At 37.0% G+C, this 21,810-nt stretch overlaps 1 protein-coding gene across 1 annotated transcript; it reads left to right on the plus strand.

The window, feature by feature from the left end:
- The first annotated feature begins 149 nt into the window (after window positions 1–149).
- Window positions 150–12,198, plus strand: NHLRC3 (NHL repeat containing 3). Its single transcript, XM_037527225.2, has 7 exons — window positions 150–468; window positions 1,106–1,258; window positions 1,735–1,882; window positions 3,879–4,079; window positions 5,723–5,814; window positions 7,549–7,661; window positions 8,853–12,198. Exons 1-7 carry the CDS (start codon window positions 331–333, stop codon window positions 9,103–9,105), a joined length of 1,098 nt encoding a protein of 365 aa, XP_037383122.1. The 5' UTR covers window positions 150–330; the 3' UTR covers window positions 9,106–12,198.
- The last annotated feature ends 9,612 nt before the right edge of the window (window positions 12,199–21,810 follow it).

Raw genomic sequence — 21,810 nt, forward strand, 5'->3', positions numbered from 1 at the left:
AAATTTTTCAGGTTTTTCTGTGCTATCTTTTGATTTTTTAATCTGAATTTAAAAAAAACGTAGAACGCGTGATTAAGGCAAATATACGGGGACCCTTATTTTGGCGAAGGTGAGAAGTCTGCAGCGTGGGCCGCCCCGAGGGGCTGATAAGGGCGGGTCATCCCCAGGCACGTGATGGGAGGAGGGCGGAGACCCGGGAAAGTGCCTAGGCTCGGAAACCGGAGTTTTGATTTTCTTTTGCCTCGGTCCTTCCTACCTTTATGTTGTCTAAGCTGTGCGGCCCCGGCCGTCAATATACAGCAGCAGACCTCGTGGTCCTGAGACTGCCCAATGGCCCCCAGCCTTCCGTGCACCCTTCTTCCTGGTGCGACCTGTCGTCTTGTCACGGCGAGATTCTGGATCTGCGCTGCCGGTGCCGGCTTCTTTCTTGTATTTTTGGCTTTGCATTCTCGATTTTGTGACTCGCCTGTGAGTTGAGTAGTGAAGAGGTAGTTGTGGCGTGTGTGGATAACCCTCTTGGGAGGTGACGGGCCTTGACTCGCGTCCTGGCATGTCTCAGTACTTAGTGTTTGAAAGTGTGTACATGACACATTTCTTTGTACCTTATTTTCTTTTTTAGCCAGCACCCTCTATACCCTCAGATAATTTGTATATTAGTATGTGGGCGCCTTGGTCTTTTTTTTTTTTTTTTAGATTTATTTATACATACAAGAACTGGGGTGTAGGCGGGAGGTGCAGGGGGTTTGGGGGATGAGAGGATTCACCAGAGACAGAGTGGGGAGCCGAACAAGCGGGTGGGCTGGAGGCACTGCTGACGGGAGCAGCTGGTGAGACTGGAGATGTCTGCTTCGCCTTGAGGATAGCCCCTTGGCGGGCAGGCGGTGATTGAACTCGTGCTGCAGAGGCTGCGGATAGCTTCACAGTGCTGTGCTTAACCCCTTGCATCACCTGGGAGGCCCCCGGGCGCCTTGGTCTTTAGTTACATAAACCTATTTCTTTCCAGTCATTTCACTCCAGCAAGTTGACTGCCTCTGGTTGTCATGTTTAAAAATAAACTGAAATCTTAATCAAAACCTGACATCTTAACTTTCTGATTTTATTTAAGGTTTTCAGGAAGTTTGCTTTTCAAATTTCCTGGAGAACTGAGGAAATCCCTTACAGCCTGGATGTGGATTGGCCTAAGTATTCTGAATACTTTACTGGAGCAACATTTTGTGTTGCAGTTGACTCCCTCAACGGATTGGTTTATGTAGCCCAAGTAAGTAAAATTTGCATTAAAAAATTATAAACACTTAAAAATTAAATTTCAACAGTAAATTTAAAAATCATATTGCCTTTATTAAATAACTCATGAATTGGGCATAATTCTATTAGCTAGATGGGATGCTGCCGAGTTCTAATACTAAATAAAACCAGTTAGATCTTTACATTTACTCCACTGAGGTTTTTGGGTTTTTTTTTTAAACAACGCAAAGGAAACAACAGACTTCCTCTTTTTCTGAATTAAGTAAGCATATATTTTATGTCCTGCCATTTGTAGAATTTGTTTTCTGAAGTGGTCTTAAGTAAATGTTTTGGTTTTGAATGATACCTATTTTTAGGTTTTGAAGCCTGGTTTTTAAAAGTTACTACATTTTTTGATTTTTATGTTTAATTTTTATTTCTTTCTGCTAAACTAAAGATTATGTTCTTAAAATTGATCCTGTCTAAGCAGTTATTTTTATATACCTTCAGAGAGGGGATAACATCCCAAAGGTATTAGTGTTCACAGAGGATGGATATTTGCTACGATCCTGGAATTATACAGTTGACACTCCTCATGGTATATTTGCAGCCAGTACACAACATGAACAGTCTCTTTGGATCACGGATGTAGGAAGTGGTATGTGTAGTAATATCTTAAATTATTGTATTAGAAATCACATTTTTGTCCATGTTTGTATATGTTTACAATCAGAGTTGCCAATTCTTATCATAATATCTTTAATGACTTCTAAAATCACTTGTTTCTGAAAGAAAAAGTCAAAAGTTAACAAGGAAGCTCTAATTATTATAATCTTTAACTTGTCAAGGGATTGTTTTCTCTTTAAAGCATCAATTGCTCTTCTCAGGTTAAAGAACTCTAAACCTCTTCTGTGAAGCCAAATAAAATGGCATTCTCTAAATCTAATGGATGGATCTAATTCCTTGCTGCTCATTTGCCTTTACCAATTCTTTGTCAAAAGAGTTTGTGCTAAGAAATCACAACTACTTTATTGCTGCTTGTAAGATTTGCTGAAATTGCTGGCATTAACATTTCAAAATCCCACTGACTGCAGCGTGGCTGAAATCTTCCTTTAATCAAGAATTTTTATTAGAATGTGCTGAGAAATAAGTATGCACAGTTGAATATATTGCTGTGGAGATAAGTTTTCGGAGATAGTGGTTTGCATGTGCTTTGACTTAAGACAGGACCAAAGAAAACCTGGTATTATCTCAGGATCTTAGGAAGAAATGAAATCATAAAGACACCATTTCTAGAATTCCCTGACCCAGTTTTGTTCATGGCTTGAGAGATTTCACTTAGTTTCCACAGTTTTAGTTAAGTCATATGTATCATTTTAAAATTAATGTCTCAGTTTTTTGAAAGGACCTTTACCTGACATGTTCTGAGAAAGTAAAAGATGTCTGAGCTTCAGACAATGATCTCTCTTATTTCAAACTGTATTTTGGACGGTAAGTTTCTGGTTTAAAATCCTGAATTCATTGTAACATTGTAATGAAGTTTGACTACTTTCATTATTCACAAGGACCTGTGGTTTTTAATTCATTCTATTCATGTGATTCTTTTTTATGAAATAATTCACTCATTCCCAGAAATAAAAAGAACACATGTGATCGCTTCATCCATAATAGCTTGTTTTCCCACATACAAATCTGCAGTTTTTATATTCCTTCCCATTTTTTAAAGGAATAGCTTCTCTTTAATAAAAGTATGACTGCAATTCAGTCATTTTTTAACAGGTTATTTGCTGGTACTCTCTTTTTTGCCAATTTAGAAACTTTGGTGTTTCCTTTAACAATGTTTTATTCTCATATTGTTGCAAACTTTAACTCAAGCTTCCAAATCAAGTATGATTAATATAATTTCCAAAATATTATGCGATCTGATTCACTTTATTTCCAATAAACTCAGTGTATTATTTTCCTTTTGAACATATACCAGTTAGTTTGTCTTGGTATCCTTTCAAGTTGGTACTTTATGTTTTTCCCCTGTTTAATACTTTACGTTAGATTTTTGCTTACAAGATAATTTGTACTCAAATTTTAATGTTTGAGAAAGTAAAATATGAGTAACTTGGGAAGATTTTTCCCCCTTATTCAGAAAGTGGGTTGAATTTTTAATTTGTTTCCACTAAGAGATAATGTTCTTTAAAAAAATATGTATTGTAAAGAACTTTTCCATTGCCCTACTGCAATTTGAGGTCTGCAAATGAATAACCAAAATAGCAGTTTTCAAATATATGTTGTTCTTTTTCCAGTTCCTTCTTGATTTCCTTTTTACAAATAATGCTTACTAAAGTCCATAGGATTAAAAAAAAGGAAAGCATACCAATAATTTAATTTTATGAGTATTCCGTATATGGTGTCAATTTTTTTCTGGTTTTATTTAGTTGAATTTAGCATGTTATTTTCAAATACCTGAGATATTAGGTCATGACCAGATTTGATTGTAGCTAATGAAGAAACTTAACTTGCTTGCAAATATAGCATTGAACTATTTGAACCAGTTATCTTTATACTACTGTTTAATTCTATCAAGTTTTGCTCTTAACTCACTTGAAAAGTGTGAATGTACAGCAGTTATATATATGAAATGTGTGTCTCTGTCTTTATAGGATCCTATGGTCATACTATTAAAAAATACAATTCCTTTGGTGATCTTGTTCAAGTCCTGGGTACACCAGGCAAAAAAGGCACTGGTTTGAATCCCCTGCAATTTGATAACCCCGCAGAATTATATGTAGAGGACACAGGAGATATATACATTGTGGATGGAGACGGAGGATTGAATAACAGATTGATCAAATTGTCCCAAGGTACCTAGCTTAATTTTGTATTATAAGAATATTACTCAGTAAGTTGGATTTAATTTGTTTGATATTTGGAATAACATTGTAACAGTTGTATGTGAAGCTGTGTATAAAGGACTCAAGTGAATTACCAGGAAAAAGACAGAAAACATGTATGGGGCAGCCAGTAATAAATGACTGTAATAATAGACCTCTTATTCTTCACCTAAAGCTAGGTGTTTCCTTTGAAGTGAACTGGAGGCAGTGTGAGAATTTATAATGGACTGAAGAAATAGGTGTAATCCAGTCCAATTAAGAATTAGTAGGTTAGGAACTTGGCATCCCAGAACTGAGGTGTCTGATCAACAAGCATTTTATTGTGTTTTCTGCTTTGCAACCTCTGGTATTTTATATGTGTGTCTGTTACAGATGAAGCAGTTAAATGCTACTCTAAATGTTGACAGTCTACTGATTGTATAAGTAAAATAGGATCAGGAGAAGTAGGACAAGAGTTTGTGAAGGAAGTCCTAATTATAAATTGGTTCTGTGGGAGGTAAAGACAGTAACGGTAGGCCTTAGCATCCCGAGTCTACAGGTGATACTCAGCAAGTCTTCTAGGAAGAGAGCTTAGGATGCATTTTTGGAATAATGGAAAATAAGATTTGAATGTCCTTGTAAGCTTATCTAAGAATTTTGAAGCTGTAATTTTTCTTAGGAAACGTCTTTGAAGTTTTTTGTAGGAAAGTGATGATATAGAGGCAGAGCATTTGTACAGTACAATACTACATCAGGATATATTTCAGTAAGGTCTGTCATTTGTAGGCTGTATAGTCAATTTATCATTCAGTAAATGAATTTACTGAATGTATCAACGATACATAACAGAGGTGAGGTAGAGATAAAGCAAGAATTCAAAATATTCTATAAAATAACCAAATTTAAGCCATGATCTGGGTGCCTTAAAATAAAAATTTATTGCCTTCCAGGCTTTAGAATCCATGCTTCCTTTAAAGACACTAGAGTTGACCCTTGCCTCTTGCAGCTTCTGGTGGGTCCAGGCATTGCTTCGCTTGTTGGAGCTTAACTCTCAGTCTCTATTTTCATTTGACTTCCTTCTCTGAGTGTCTATGTCTCAAATCTCCCTCTCCTCTTTCTTATAAGGACACTAGTCATTGACTTAGGATCCGCCACAAATCCAAGATGATATTATCTCAAGGTCCCTAGCAATTGTATCTGTAGAAACCCTATTTCCAAATAAGATTCCACTCACAGGTACTGAAGATGAGGACTTATATCTTTGGAGACCACAGTTCAACCTGTTAAAGTGATAATGAAAGAAATAGGCTATAAAAGTAATGTCAATTTTCTAACTCAGAGGAATGATAAATAGCATAAGTTGGGAAGATAACCAGTTTGAATGTAAGGACAACATGAACTCTAAACAGTGATTTTGAGTGATGAAAAATTCAACTGGAGATAATCATTAAAGAAATAGATTGATTGGAATGGAGAAGGAATTTGTATGTGTGTAAATCATAAGATTGGGGAAATGGATATATAAATGGAAAGCAGAGTTAACTGGGGTTTTGTAACTTATGACATAAAATATAATAATCATATCCATAAGGAATTCTATATAATACTCTGACCATGTACGTTTCTACTTACAGATTTCATGATGCTTTGGCTGCGTGGAGAAAATGGAACAGGACCTGCAAAGTTCAACATACCTCACAGTGTTACAGTTGATTCAACTGGCCGGGTAAAAAATGTCATTGTGTCTGGAAACAGAGCTAAGTATGTTTGTGTGTGTGTCTGTGTGTGTGTGTGTGTGTGTGTGTATGTGTGTGTGGCTGGGTGTGAGGAATACCCTTTTGAGAGGCCTTGAAGATCATTTGACGGGAATACTATGGTGTTACTGAGTGATGAAAAATGATACTGTACACTTGTGTTTTTATAACAGCAATGCTATTTGGCATTTTATATGATTAACTTATTTCATTGGCACCCAAATCCTTTATGAAAAGTTAATTAGCTTCAGAGTTAGGCCTATTTCTTAAACAAGATTTCTCATAATCAAAGTCCATCAAGTAGGAAAAAATAATGCTAACAATCTAAAGTGCTATTCAGTTGTCTGGTCTGAATTATATTTTTCTCCTAGATTATTTTCTCTTAGATCATCCCCAAATCATTAAGGAAACCCATCCTTAGTAAAAAAAAAAATCAAAAAAAAAAAATCCTGGACCTCCCTGGTGGTGCAAGGGGTTCAGATGCAACCTATGAAGCTGTACCCAGCCTCTGCAGCAGGAATTCCATTCCCCCTGGCCAGCAAGGGAGCAACCCACATGGCGCAGCAGACCTCTCCTTACTCACCCACTGCTACCCTCAGCAAGTGTATTTCAGTCAGTCTGCCTGTTCTGTTTCCCACTCTGTCTCTGGTGAATCCTCTAACCCCCCCACACCTCTGGCCTGTACCTCAGCTCTTGCATGCATAAATAAATAAATCTTAAAAAAAAAAAAAAATCCTAAGAAAAGAGCCTAAGAAATTATCTTACTTAGAGATGAAACAGTCTTTCTTCAGTGGAGATGAATTCAGTGACTACCAAAACTCCCACTCATTGACAAAGATATACTCAGGGTTAGTCTGAAAAAATGGTCCCTGAATCCACAAACCCCAAAAGTGCAAAGGTCCTGAAGGGATGAGTAGAGGGTAGCAGGGTTGGCCTGCCTTTCTAGTACATTCTTACATCCTTCTCCACAGCTCTAGCCGCATGTCATTAAAAATCATTTTACTTTATGCATGCCATGAGTTGCTTACATCAAGTGCATGAAATATCATTTAGAGTGAATATGATTTTCAGATTTATAACTTTTTTTTCAATGACTCATTATAGTTGATAACAAGCCAAATTAAACCTATTTTTAGCCTCTTCTTTATCTGTTAACGAATATCTCAAGCTGCTTTGAGTGGTTCAGCACTTTGAATATGCCCTGATAATATGCAGATAGGGGCTTAATGGCAAGGCATTATGATGACTGTCCCTAGCCTGAGCTTCTGAAGAGCAAGGCTGCCTTTCTTTGTGTTGGACTTAACTACCTGACAGCTTGGCGCAGTGCTCAGGGAAAGTGAATGCTTTTTAGAGGAATGAATGAACAAATGCAGGTTCTCTTAGTATCTGCTAACCCTTTGCATGATAGTGGAGTTCCCTAGATTTTTATTCATATGTTTAGAGTAGCAGACAGTATTATAGGCTTTGCGTGGATGGATGGCCATTTAATTTTTGCTCTCCCAAACAAGGCATTCAACTTTTCTGAACTTCAGCTTTCTATTTAAAGATGGGCTTAAAAAGAAAAACCTCCTTTGGGGTTCTGTAAGGACTACATGAAATAACGTGAACTAATGAAAATAAGCCTTCATTCTCTGCCTTCTCATCTGCTTTTTTCGTTCTCATTATGATGTGGATCTTTTCCAATAAAAATTTCTTTTGTTTTTCAGGTGTGGGTTGCTGACCGAGGAAATAAAAGAATTCAAGTATTTGATAAAGATACCGGGGAATGGTTAGGAGCATGGAATAATTGTTTCACAGAAGAGGGACCATCTTCAGTCAGGTAATTGCTTTTGTTTTTAAATGCTGATTTTATTTGGCTTACATTCTTTTCTCTGAAGAGCTAGCTGAAAGTTTAAAATTTATTTAAATTAAAAATTTAAAATTTATTGATAATTAAGGGGGTGAAGGAAGGGACAGTTAAGAGGGAAGCAGACAGCTTGTACTAATAGTTCAGCTCTCAAGCCGCATGAAAGCAGGTGAACTGCTAGCGCTCCCTGGGATCTGACTCTCAGAGATAAGGTGTCCTGGATCGCTCTCAAAGCCTTTACCCTCAAGATAAATTGGGTAAACTTTTAAATATAAGATGAAAATCAAAATCTGCATCTGCAGTGTCAGACCCAGCCTAACTCCAATTTTCTGTTAGTTTCATTTTGTGTTTGTATTTTAATATTAATTTCTTAAAAATATTTAAGCCCATCTGTGGCTATGGCTACCCTCACAAATCTCTTGCTCCCTCATAGACAGAATTAGGTCACATTTAAATTCTCCTCAAAAGAACCTTCTAGTCAGGGGCCTCCCCGGTGGCACAGCGGGTTGAGCGCCGCACTCTGAAGCTGCCTACAGCCTCTGCAGTGTGGGTTTGATCCCGGCCAGCTGGCGAGAATCCCACATGACACAGCAGACCTCTCCTGTCGTGCCCACTGCTCCTCTCAGCAGTGTATTTCTGTCATCTGCCTGTTCTGCTCCCTGCTCTGCCTCTGGTGAATTCTCTCACCCTCCCCCGTCTCTGGCCTATACCCCGGTTCTTGTATAAAAATAAATATTAAAAAAAAAAAAAAGAAAGAACCCTCTAATCATTAGCTGCTCCCTGTTATTCAGTACTATCAGGGGGAAAAGTCTTAGAGATAGAAACATGTTAATTTGAGCCTCCCTGGTGGTGCAGGCTGTTGAGCGCAGCGCTGTGAAGCTGTCCGCAGCCTCTACAAGTGCCAGTTCTATCCCTGCTGGCTTCGGAGCAACCCACATGATTAGCAGACCTCTCCTGTCTTGCCCGCTGCTCCCCTCAGCAGTGTATTTCAGTCAGTTTGCCTGTTCTGTTCCCCACTCTGTCTCTGGTGAATCCTCTCACCCTCCTGTGCATCTGGACTGTACCCCGGCTCTTGTATAAATAAAATAAATCTTTAAAAAAAAAAAACTAAAGAAACATGTTAATTTTCCATGCATTTATCATGTGTAATGTTTTTCTCCTTAGATTTACTCCTGATGGGAAGTACTTGGTCATAGCTCAGCTGAATCTTAGCAGGCTCTTATTTGTGGCAGCACCACCAGCAGGAGGAATTGGTGACTGTTCTGTGATCAGTACAATCCAGCTAGCAGATCAAGTTTTACCTCATCTCCTGGACATCAGTGGAAAGACTGGAGCAATCTATGTAGCAGAAATTGGAGCAAAACAAGTACAAAAATATGTTCCTTTCAATAACTATTTCTCTTCATCTGGCTCATAATGTTTCTTTTTCTGGAGGTCTTTGAAGTGAAGTTCATATCCTCAAATTCATTGTTAAGTACTTAAAAATAATGTTCAAGCACAATCATGTTCACTTTTCCCTTACCTAGTGTCTGAAATAGTTATTATTATTTTTAAATCATTAAGGGTCATATGTTTTGTTGCTTTTCTGTGACCTGGTATTTCTTTTATAAGTGCAAAAGGATGTATTAATGAAAGAAACTGACTTTTAAAAAAGTAGGGTTGAAAAGAAAGACTAAAGTCATAACTTGGTTATTTGCCCCATTGACTAATGCTCTATGAGGAAAAAAAAGCAGCAATAAAAGTGGTTTGTAGGATAATTTATTGAATTTCATATGAAGAACTAGAGGACTGTAGTTTGTTCACCTTACAGAAAATTAACTGCTTGAGACGCAGAGTCTGATGGACACACATGTGTACCCATAGAATGGCCCGTCCTGAAGATTCAAAAGTGAAGAAGCAGGCTTGGTCTGGATGTGCCTTTTGAGTAGGTCATAGCCCAGTGGGGAGACAAGGCACAACACAGTGTCAGCCCCACATGGTGTGGTGGGACTTTTCCAGGAAGGAGCATTACCTCTGACTGAGGGAGTCATGGAACTCCAGGGGATGTTCATTTGAGCTCCAGCTTAAAAACTGGAGAAGAAAACATGGTCCATGTAGACAAGTTATAAAGTTATAAACTTGCTGTGAATTTAGCTAGGCTTTCTCTTAAAGACCCAGCATAACCGGTACTTTATGAAAGGTATGTCAACCTTTAAAACAAAAGGTCAGCAGTTTAACCAACAAAATCTGGGCTTATAAGAAATGAAGAATTGCAGTTTGGAACACTCAAATTATGATGAACCATTGGCAAGTCTGAAAAACAAGAGGAGTATTTAGAGGAAAGGAAGATATTGGGAGGGGTGGTTTTGAAGGAAAGTCCTTGGAAGAAGCTGGGCATTTGGCTTCTCATTGGCTACAGGGTAGACAGGCTGCATTGCTGGTCAGCAGAAAACCTTAATCTTCTGCAAGCTCGGCTGAGTGACCTTATGAGAGCTCTCCCCTTCAGAACTTCCCTCTTCCATTCTGAATGAGGTTTTCCTTTATTCATTTTCACAATATTAAACTTGACCTTGAAATGGCTAATGTCTTAGCACTTTACTGAAAAGGTCTTTACAACTACAGGCTCACTTCATTGTGGGTTTGGCTTTAGATCACCACAACAAAGGGAATGTTGCAATAAAGCTAGTTAGGCAAATTTTTTTGTTTCCCAGTATATATAAAAGTTATGTTTACACTATATTGTGGTGTATTAAATGTGCAATAGCAGTATGTCAAAAAAATGTATGTACTTTAATTAAAAGGTACCTTATTGCTAAAAAATATTAAGGGGATGTGGTAGCTGGTTTGATCTTTTTTGCAGATCACTTACACTGTCTCCATTTCAGCAATAAGGCTGCTTTGACTTCTTACCATTTGTATGTTCACTTTCAATTCCCTTCAAGATCTTGTCCTTTGCATTCACAGCTTATGTAAGAGGCCTATCTCAGCTTTTGCCATGTCTTCCTCATTGAAGCTTCCTTATACTTGAGCTCCTAGAGGCCATGGTAGGGTTAGTAATTGGCATAATTTTGATATTGTCATGTCTCAGGAAGTAGGGAGACCCAAGAAAAGGAGAGACGGGGGGAAACAACTGCTTGGTGGAGCAGTCAGAACACACGTCTATCGTTCAAATTCACTGGCTGCTATGGGTGCAGTTTGTGGTGCCTCAAAACAATTATAAGTAATATCCCAGATCACTGATCACGGATCACCATAATAGACATGGTAACAATGAAAAAGTTGGAACTACTGTGAGAATTACCAATATGTGACACAGAGACATGAAGTGAACCCACACTCTTGGAAAAAATCACACTAATAGGGCTTCCTCTATGCCAGTTTGCCACAAACCTTCAATTTGTAAGAAATGCAGTTATCTGTGCAACACTGTAAAATGAAGCACAGTAGAACAATGTGTCCCTGTTCTTAGTCTCAGCCTTTAAATGTTGGACTTAAATGGCTGGCTTCTGAGCACTTTACTGAAAGGTAACTTTACAAATAATAATTGTTTTTAGTAATGAAAAGGTAGCATTAAAGATAGAACCTCTCCTCAGTGCCTCTTTCTTCTTTTTTTAACATGAACTCAGTTCATTCCTAACATCTGTCTACCTCTAAGAAGTTTTAGATTTACTTATATTGGAATGTGTGCCAAACACTCTGAGCTATTAAGAGGAAGGATTCCCTGCTTTCCTGCTTCTGTGTCTCACTTTTCTCCCCTTGATCTAGCTTTCCAGTTAGGACCATTATTTTCAGTTTGATCTAGGTTTTGATAGAACTTTGCCATATTATGATCTTTCAGGTCATTATCTCCCTCCACAATATCAGGCCTCCTGCTTTCTCGTAGAGTTTCACTGTAAATTGTGTAGCAAGTGAGAAATCTTGAAAAGACTTTCTTCATCACCCACAATGAGGGAGGTCTGCTTTCCAGACCTCAGGGGACTCACACTTGTCTTACTGCTTGGATGGTGTCTGAATACAGCTCAGTGGGTCAATCTACCAACAGGAAATTAGCCCCGTGTTCCAAGGTCACTGATAAGTGTGTTTGTGCCACTTATAAAGCTGGAGTGTGCTCTTTCATATCTATAGCTCTCTGAGTACACCAAAGGCATTTTATAAACAAAGGTTTTTCTAAATGTGTTGTTTACCTGATACCATCTCTCATGTTTGCCTCATGTTCACATTTATTACTTTTATTAAAAGATATCCTTAGGAACTTTATGTTGCATAGCCAATATAGTAAATTGATTTGGATCAAAGTTTTACTTTCAGGCTTTATGTGTTTTTAAGTCAGGACAGGAAGGACACATTATCTTTAAAGGAATGCAGTTATAGAAGCTAATTTTGTAATTTCAGAAATGTATGTAACTTTGTTTTATACCAAATTCTTATAAAACTTGCTGAAGAAATTGATTCTGTATATCTTGCTAAAAGTGTTTATTAACGTATTTTTAATCTTACTATTTCACTTAGGAATAATTGGTTAAATGGATAAAAAATGTAATGTATTTTCTATTAAAAATGCAAATAAAATTTTTGGAGAGAAAATGCAATACTATCTGATTTTGCCATTAAAGCTTGATTTTATTATTATAAAAAGTTTATAATTTCTTCAATTTTTTTTTTTTTTAAGATTTATTTATTTATACAAGCACTGGGTACAGTCAGAAGCGCGGGATGGTAAGAGAATTCACCAGAGCCAGGGCGGGGAACAGAACAGGCAGACCGACGAAATACACTGCTGAGGGGAGGAGCGGGCGCTGCAGGAGAGGTCTGTTTGCCATGTGGGACCCTCGCTGGTGGCTGGGGATCGAACTGGAACTGCAGAGGCTGCAGGCAGCCCAGCGCTCAATCGCTGAGCCACCAGGGGAGGCCCAATTTCTTCAATTCTTATTGAAGAATTCCAGCAATCCTGAAATCATAGTTTGATGCTGAGAGAATATCCTCCTCTTCATTTACATGTGAAGTGTAGGCTGAAGTACATAAACATTGCTAACAGTTCTTTAGAAGACTTAAATAATGTGGCTTTTGAGATGGGGATCAAAATGCTGGTAATAATTAGATAACTCTTTGCTTAAGAATGGAACCTCTCTGCCTCTTTTGTAAATCTATTCTTGAGGTAGGATGGGAATAGTAAGTGTATCTAAATTAGAAAGTCAAATGCTGTAGGTATGTCTCCTAATCTCTGCTGTAACATTGACTCTTTAAAATGGAACATTTGTCCATCAAAGAAAGCATGGGTACAGTCTGGTGGTAAACTAAGGGGAGCCACATAATGTATGCTTAGGCAATTTAACAGATTTTAAAAAAGAGCACTTTAGGGAATATGACTGTTAGGCTCAAAACAATGAAGTCCTAATTTTTGTTTTACCTTTGTTAATTTAACACATTATTGGATTTTTTTAAAGATTTATTTATGCATACAAGAACTGGGGTACAGACCAGAGGTGTTGGGGATGAGAAGATTCACCAGAGACAGAGTGGGGAGCAGAACAGGCATTCTGACTGAAATACACTGCTGAGGGGAGCAGCGGGCAAGTCAGGAGAGGTCTGCTGCGCCATGTGGGCATCTCCCTGGCAGGGGATTGAACTCGTTCTGCAGTGGCTGCAATAGCTTCATAGTGCCACGTCTTAATCCTTTGCGCCACCAGGGAGGCCCATCATTGGATTTTAAAGCAGGATAGATTGAATAACCAATATTAAAACTGGAAACTCATATTTTTATTCTTAGGCTTACCAAAATAATCAGAATCATAACAAAAACATGCCCTAAATTTATGGTTTTACATTTTTTTACTCTCACATCTAAATTTTCAGCAATAATCAAATCAAAACCCTTTTTTAAAAAAGAATATGTCAGCCTTATTCAACAAAAAAATGATGTTACAACAAAAAGTAAAGGAAGGCATTTAGACAAGGGCCTTCTGCTGTAGTAGTTTCCACCTGGCTGGAAAACAAGCTCCTCAAACCATTCATTACCTTTCAGTTCATTCTTGGAAGTACCCCAAGTGGCACTTGCGTTGTCTTTCATTCTTGAATCAAAAGAGGGCAGTAGAGTCCTGCTCATGACAAGCATTTCTTGCATTCAATGGGGTATGGGTTCATCTTTATACTATTGTTAATTTTTAATTGATACTACAGTATTTTAAATTTTTCTTTGACTTGCTTACATCTTGAGAAAATTGATTTAAATATGGCATTTTTCCCAAGGGTTGTTAGAAATTTTTACAGTTTAATTGGACATTTTGACTTTTGTTAAATCTTTTCAATAATTTAAACTAATTGTCTGATGTGAAAAATGCTTTTCAAACTAGATTCTGAATATGTGAGTTTAATACAACAGAAAATCCATTCATATTAGTAGGGGATTATTCTCCCTGTTAGTTTTTTTTTTTTTTGAACATTTTTGTGGTTCTTTACAAATAAGAAAAATGGATTATATACGAATGAAGCCAAATCCTACCCATAGAATACATGAGTTTATAGACTAATTTTATGACACTTAGATTCTCCCTCTGTAAGTAAGAAAGGTGTGGCATTTGAGCAACAAAAATACCACTTTTTGAAGCTTGTTCTTTCATTGTGAACAATGACATGATTATAACAATAATGATTGCATAACAATGTAATTACATAACAACGTAATTTTGCTTCCATGTAATTCATATAGAAAAGGTATAGAAAAAAATTTTTTCTTAAGATTTATTCATGCATAGAAGAGCTGGGGTACAGATCAGAGATGGGGGGGTAGGTGAGAGGATTCACCAGAGACAGAGTGGGGAACAGAATAGGCAGACTGGATGAAATACACTGCTGAGGGGAGCAGCGGGCAAGATGGGAGAGGTCTGCTGCACCTTGTGGGTTTCTCTTTGGCTGACCAGGGATCGAACTCTTGCTGCAAAGGCTGCAGATTGCTTCATAGTGTGGTGTTTAACCCTTATGCCACCAGGGAGGCCCTAGAAATTCTTTTTTATACTTCACATCTACTTACCTTAAACATATTAGTTTCAAGGGTGTTACAGATAATTGGATTTTCTAGATATATCACTCTGAAAACAAATGTGATACATCTTTCAATATTTTCATTGCTTTGATTTTTAAAAAAAAGTTTTGCATTAGCTACACAGACCAAAACAATGTTAAATGATAGTGGTGATGTGGGATATCCCTATTTCTGATTTTAATGGAAATGTTAGCTTATCAATTAATATGTTTATGATTAAATTTTGGTAATTCTCATATTTCAGTAGGTTTTTTTAATTACCTTAGTTTTGTTAAGAAAATTGCTTAATTTTATAAAATAGTTTTTTGGCATTGATGTATATGATATGTTGATGTTACAGATTTTTTATTATGTTTATTATTGAAAATATCTTTACTTGGTTATAGCTTCTTGCTTGGAATTTTTATTTTATTGAAACAAAGAGGGCAGTAGAGCTCTAGTCATATAAAATCACTAAATATGTTCCACCTATCTGCAAAAGGAATTTGGGTTTTTTGATGATAATGTAATTAGAATAAATTAGAGTAATACCAAAAATTTTATCATGGTAGAAAACCACATTTATTCAAAACTTGAATTAATAGTTTAAAGCAGTTGAGCTTTAATAATGGGTTTTCTCATCGCTATAGGGAAGAGGGAAATAAAGATATATAGTTTGCATCTGATGAAATAGATCCATTCTTTTTAGGAAAGAAAATTTTTTTCTTTTTTTCATTGCATGGATCTTTATAGGTGGAACAAAACAACAGATCTTCGATAAAAATTTAACATGAAGAAGTGTTCATATTTTTATGAGAAATCAAGAAGATGTAATAAGGGAGTAAAGTCTTTAAACTTGTAACTCAAAAAATAATAAGTATTCATACAGGGAACACACAGTCACTGGTTGGATGCTGTATTTGGTGCTGTCCAGTAGAAATGATAGGGTGGAGCTCTGTATCTGCTAGCCAATGTGGTAGCCCTGGCACAGGTGGCATCGAGCAGTTGAAATACAGCTTGTGTGGATGAGTAAATGAATTTTAACTTTAATTGATTTAAATTTAAATTATCACATGTACTATATTGGACAGCACAGCAGGTGACTAGGTTTTCATCATAATGATATATAATTTTCATTCAACTTCTTTGTTCATTTGTATATTTTGCTTTCTCTGCCACCCCAATATGGCCTGTGGGTTATGCAGTGTGACGTGTGACTTTTCAACACTGTTTCTAATATTTCAAATTTCAAAGATTAAAAGTTACCATTCATATTAAAAGTTACCATTCATATTAAAATATGTAACTATTAAATCTGCTGTTACAATTTTCCAAATGAACGTGAAGTTGGTCTCTGAAGAACTGAGGAAAAAGTTCTCAAAAAGAAGTTGGTCTGTGAAGAACTGAGGAAAAAGTTCTCAAAAAGCTTTAAAGTTTTTATGTAATGGGTGTGTATTCATTTTACCTGTTCATCTCTGGAAATATACCTGTTTTTTTATCATAGTATTTTTTCTGTGAAAATATTGATACATAATTTTCTATATAAATAGCTCATTTCAATGAAAACTTATCTCACATAAGTGACTTATGCATCTCATCAGAGATATTTACAATAATTGTTTCAAATATCATAAAAATCAGAATGGAAGGCAATCAAATGGAATCACAGCCTCATAATAATAGTGTTGAATTTTGACATCTTAATGATTACATTGATTTTCATCTTTGTATTTTAAAGCCTTGATGATAAATTTTACAATACTATTTCTGTTTTTTTTAAACTTTATATATGGGGGCCTCCCTGGTGGCGCAAGGGGTTAGGACAGCACTATAAAGTTATCCACAGACACTGCAGCATGAGTTCGATCCCCAGCTTCAATAAATCTTTAAAAAAAAAAATTGTTCTTTTTGTGTGTGTGTCCTTATTTTACCTCATTATTTATTTCAAAAATTATTTGCCAGAGTTATTTTTAAAAAGTCCTTATATTGATCTGTTACTCAAATTTCCTTATTTGCAGGTTCTTTCTCTTCCTCTTCATTTTCTTGCTGTCTCTAGCTCCAGATCTGGATCTTAATTTCTTTTCCTTTAATATTTGTTGAGACCAGTCATCTGTTTCATCATTTCCCAGAGTCTGAATTTTATTGACTCTCCCCTTTGGGTTTTTTAAAACATGTTACTCTGTCTCCTGTTGTTCCTGTAAATTGGTAGGTTGTGCTAGAGGCTTCATCATGTACAGATTTGATTATTTTTTTGGCAAGGCTACTCTTGGTTTTGGTTTGCAATTCTATAAGTAAGTACATAAAATCTGGTTGCCTGTCTTTTGTGATGGTGCTATTATAAATTACTAAACTACAAATGATTACAAGTTTTATCCTAGATCTATTAGTTTAGGTGTTGAAAAACATTCATACTGATGTTCTATCATTCCTTCTTAATGTAATTAGTGGAAATAATTTTATACAGAGAATCGCCCCTTCAACTCTTTGGTCACCTAGGCATTGCAAGAGGAATGCTTTATTCTTTCCCTCTATGTATACACTAGTTTTCAGTATGACTTGGTTACCTGGCAGCCACCTAAGGAAATTAATGAGGATTTCAAATTTTTTTATGTATTCAGAGTGTTTTGATTCACTATAGTTTTTTTTTTTTTATTTTACTTATTTTTCATAGAAGAACTAGGGGTGTAGGTATGGGGGGCATGAGAGGATTCACCAGAGACAGAGTGGGGAGCAGAAGAGTCAGATCTACTGAAATGCACTGCTAAGGGGAGCAACGGGTGAGGCAGGAGAGGTCTGCTGTGCCATATGTGGGTTAATTCCCTGGTCAGGGATAGAACTTAGGCCTTTGCCATGATAGCGCTGAGACAACCCTAGGCCACCAGGGAGATCTTTCACTGTAGTCATTTTTATTGATGCTTAATCATCCTATGTTTACCAGCTGTTGTGATTTTTTTAAATGTCTTTAATTTTTATTTATAAATATAGCTTCAGGTTGTCTATAAATATGGGTCCTTGGGAAATGTACGGTATGTTTCTGTAATGGTTGCAGTTGGTCCTTTTGTGGTGATTGGTGGACCAGAAGATAAAGGAAAAATTTGCACTCCATTATGATCTTTTTCAAAGAAAATATTCACTACAGCTGTTATATTAAGATTAAAAAAGCACCAGTTTGGCGATTGAATTCTTTGAACCTCTGTCAGCTGAGGTCAATCTCCATGTTTTGGAAATAGTGGTAACCCCAAAATCATGTAAAACTTTTTTATTTTTTTTTGCATGGAAAACTTTTAACCACTGTCCCATCACCTCTTAGGCCCCTCAAAGTCACCAAATAAGCATTAATTCTACTTTAAGGAAAATATCTGTGAAGTTGCTCTGCAAATGAAACTTGCTGCTTAGAAAGTTGAAGTTGCAGCTGTTTGGACTTTTAAGTTTTTCTGCATTGATGTGAACCCAAAGGGATAGCAACAGATGGGGACGACCAAAAATTTTCTCAAAAGTAATCTTTGGATGTAAATCAAACAGTTTCCATACTGGTGTCATAGTATAAGCAACACAGATCTTTACCAACTGAGGTCATTTTAACCAAGAAAAATTTGAGAAGTATTGCATAGCCAGTTTGCTTTGACAAGAAGTTTTGACTTTAAGTCACCCTCACAGATGAGACTACCTTGAGTTGTGAATGGGTTGTTCAATATTTTTCATTTGAACTTTAGAAAAGATCTGCCTACTCCCCTCCAGTGATTTTAGTTTGGGGATGATTAATTTCAGGTTCCTTATTCCTAGGAGTAATTATAAAACATATGGTTGTTGCATGAAGCCACTTCTTAGATATGATTGTAAAGCCACATTATCAGCCTTGAGGAGGAGAAATTTTATTTATGACTTTTTTTTTAGCACATTCGTTGTGCCAGGTATGAAAACTTTTGTTTGTGTCTACTTTTGCAAATTAAAAAACATAAAATTTACCATTTTCATCACTTTTAAGTTTACAGTTCAGTAGTATCAACTATATTCACATTGTTATATAAAAGATGGGTAGAACTTTTTTTATTTTCATACTTCAACCTTCATACTCAAAGAATGCAAAGAATGATGTCCCATTTTTTGCTCCAACCATTCCCTGGTAATGACAATTCTATCTTGTGTTTCTGTGATTTTACTACTCTACAGTTATTTGTTCTTTTGTGACTAGTTTCTTTCACTTCACATATTGTCCTCAAGTTTTTTTAGTTTGATGTAATCCCACCTGTTTATTTTTGCTTTTGTTGCTTTTCCTTTTGGAGATATATTCAAAAAGTCATTGTCAAGGTTAATGTCGGAAAATTATCCCTTAGGTTTTTGTCTAGTAGTTTCATGATTTAAGATCTTACACTCAAGTCTTTACTCTGTTTTGAGTTAATTTCTGTGTATGATGTAAGATAGTGGTCCAGTTTTGTTCTTTTACATGTGGCTACCCTGTTTTCCACAACCATTTATTGTATATTCTTGGCTTCTTTGTCATAAATTAATTGACTCTGTGGGCATGGGTTTATTTCTGGACTCTCTTTTCCCTGTTCCATTCATATCTGTGTGTGTGTTTTCATGTCAATATCATACTGTTTTGATTTTCATAGCTTTCTAATACAGTTTGAAATAACAGAACACAATGTTTCTAGGTTTGTTCTGTCTCAAGATTGCTTTGGCTACTTGAGATCTTTTGTTGTTTCAGATACAAATGGAATTAGAATTTTTTTTAGGCTTGTATATTCTATTTCAGTGAAAATTTCTATTAGAATTTGGATATGAAACACACTGATCTATAGATTTTAAAAATATAAAAATTCTTTTAAAAGTAGTGTTTAACACAAAACTAACAGTGTATTGATATATTTATAACAATATAGAAATAAAAAGTATGACAAAATATCACAAAGTGTAAAATGGGAGAAATGAAAACAATTTTGTAAGAATATGAGAAATAATATAATATCCTTTGAATAATATAATGTCCTTTGAAAATACACTCTGACAGGGCCTCCCCTGGTGGCACAGGCAGTTGAGTGCCACCCTGTGAAGCTGTCACCCAGAGGCTGTGGAGCCTCTGCAGCACTGGTTCGATCCCGGCAGGCCAACAAGGGTCCCACATGGTGCAGTAGACCTCTCCTGTCGTGCCCACTGCTCCCCTCAGCAGTGTATTTCGTCAGTCTGCCTGTTCTGCTCCCCACTCTGTCTCTGGTGAATCCTTTCACACACACACACCCCCACCCCGCGCATCTGGCTGGTACCCCGGTTCTTGTATGTATGTATAAATAAATCTTTTAAAAAAGAAAATATACTCTGACAACTTGAAAAGGAATATTGTAAATTCTAATGTACCCAGTCCAAAGATGTATAGATAATAAGTCAATAGAGGGTCCCACAAGGAGCGCAGACCTCTCCTGCCGCCCGCTGCTCCCATTAGCAGTGTACTTCGTCAGTCTGCCTGTTCTGCTCCCCACTCTGGCTCTGGTGAATCCTCTCACCCTCCCGCACTTCTGACTGTACCCAGTGCTTGTATAAATAAATAAATCTTAAAAAAAAAATCTTTATCAAATACACACTAGCGAATAACATATGGGATATTAGCGATAATCTGTTCATGGTGAAATGAATGACGCTCACGTTGGTGAGGCTGATTAGGAGCGTTGTACAATCTCTTTGAGAAGTGAAGTGTAAGACACCAGCAACACAGCAGCTGTGCCACATGTGCACCCAAAGACCAGAGCAGTGGTCATCCAACAGTGCCAGAGAACCGAGGGTGGGGTGAGATCTTCCAAAAGGTGTTAAGGAAATCTATGTCCAGGTCCTTACGTTTCTTGTGTACTCTTTCTGGAAATTTTTTGGGGGGTAATACTGGTTTATGACAGTATACAGGATTTAGGCATACCTCATTATAAATCAATATCTGTATATACCACATTAAATTCAGCATGCACTCTTTTCTAAAACTGGTTGCCTGGGAATGTGCCTATTTCAGGTCTCCACTCCTTTCTACCCCATTTTCCAAAGTTCTTGTTCTACATTATAGGGACATGGTTTTTGGGATCCTATGCAAAGTGAGGTTATTTCTTCCAAAATTATTAAGAATCATAAGATGGTGACAACAGTGCATTAAACCAAGTGTTTGGGTCCCAGGCCAATGCCCATGAAGTCCACCCTGATCATGTTCTTTGGGAGCAGTGTTTAAAAGCAGTGGAACAACAAATGAAGGAAAAATTCTATACTGATATCAAGAAAATAAATAACAGGCACTTTTACTAGTCAGGTATTTGTCACTTTTTTTTTTTAAAGATTTATTTATTTATAAGCACTGGGTACAGTCAGAAGTGCGGGAAGGTGAGAGAATTCACCAGAGCCAGAGCGGGGAGCAGAACACGCAGACTGATGAAGTACACTGCTGAGGGGAGCAGTGGGCGGCAGGAGAAGTCTGCACGCCATGTGGGACCTTCGCAGGTGGCCAGGGATCGAACCGGCACTGCAGAGGCTGCGGGCAGCTACGCAGCCCAGCACGCTCAACCGCTGCGCCACCAGGGGAGGCCCGTAATTTGTCGCTTTCAACAAAGCTGAAAGGGGATAGAATCAAGTTGTCAGATGAAAGATGATTAAATCTAATCTTGATGATAGATTCACTCTGTGATTTTTGATATAACTAAGGAGTTCAAAGAAATAAATGACATTCCTATAACAAAACTCCTTTTATTCTGCCCCCATTCATTTATCAGTGGGTCTTCTTTGAAATTTTATCTGTAAAAATGCTAAATAAGAATAAAATCAAGGGGAAAGGGGATGGCCCAGTAGGCTATAGTGGAGGATTATGGTGATGAGTAACATACATCTGAAGAGGTGTGAACCTGAACTCCTGGGTCATACACAGTGTGGTAAGCCAATGTGATGTAAATTGACCAAAAAAGGATAAAATCAATGTTGATTCCTGATTCATTTTAATTGTATCATTTTAGTAAAATTTTATTTTCTGGAGCCTCCCTGGTGGCACAAGAGGTTAAGTTTTGGCACTATGAAGCAATCTGCAACTACTGCAGCAAACATACAATCCCCAGCCAGGGAGCTGACCCACACAGTGCAGTAGACCCTCTTGTCTCACCCACT

The sequence above is a fragment of the Talpa occidentalis genome, unplaced genomic scaffold (assembly GCF_014898055.3).
Source record: "Talpa occidentalis isolate TD23 unplaced genomic scaffold, MPIMG_talOcc4v2.1 talOcc4.5, whole genome shotgun sequence".
NCBI lineage: Eukaryota > Metazoa > Chordata > Mammalia > Eulipotyphla > Talpidae > Talpa > Talpa occidentalis.

Bases quoted from the DNA above. Each gene is read 5' to 3' on its own strand.
- NHLRC3 (XM_037527225.2), top strand. From the start codon at position 331: ATGGCCCCCAGCCTTCCGTGCACCCTTCTTCCTGGTGCGACCTGTCGT. The intron at 5,815-7,548 runs GTAAAAAATGTC...TTTGTTTTTCAG, and splicing joins CAGTTGATTCAACTGGCCGG to GTGTGGGTTGCTGACCGAGG. The intron at 7,662-8,852 runs GTAATTGCTTTT...TTTTCTCCTTAG, and splicing joins GAGGGACCATCTTCAGTCAG to ATTTACTCCTGATGGGAAGT.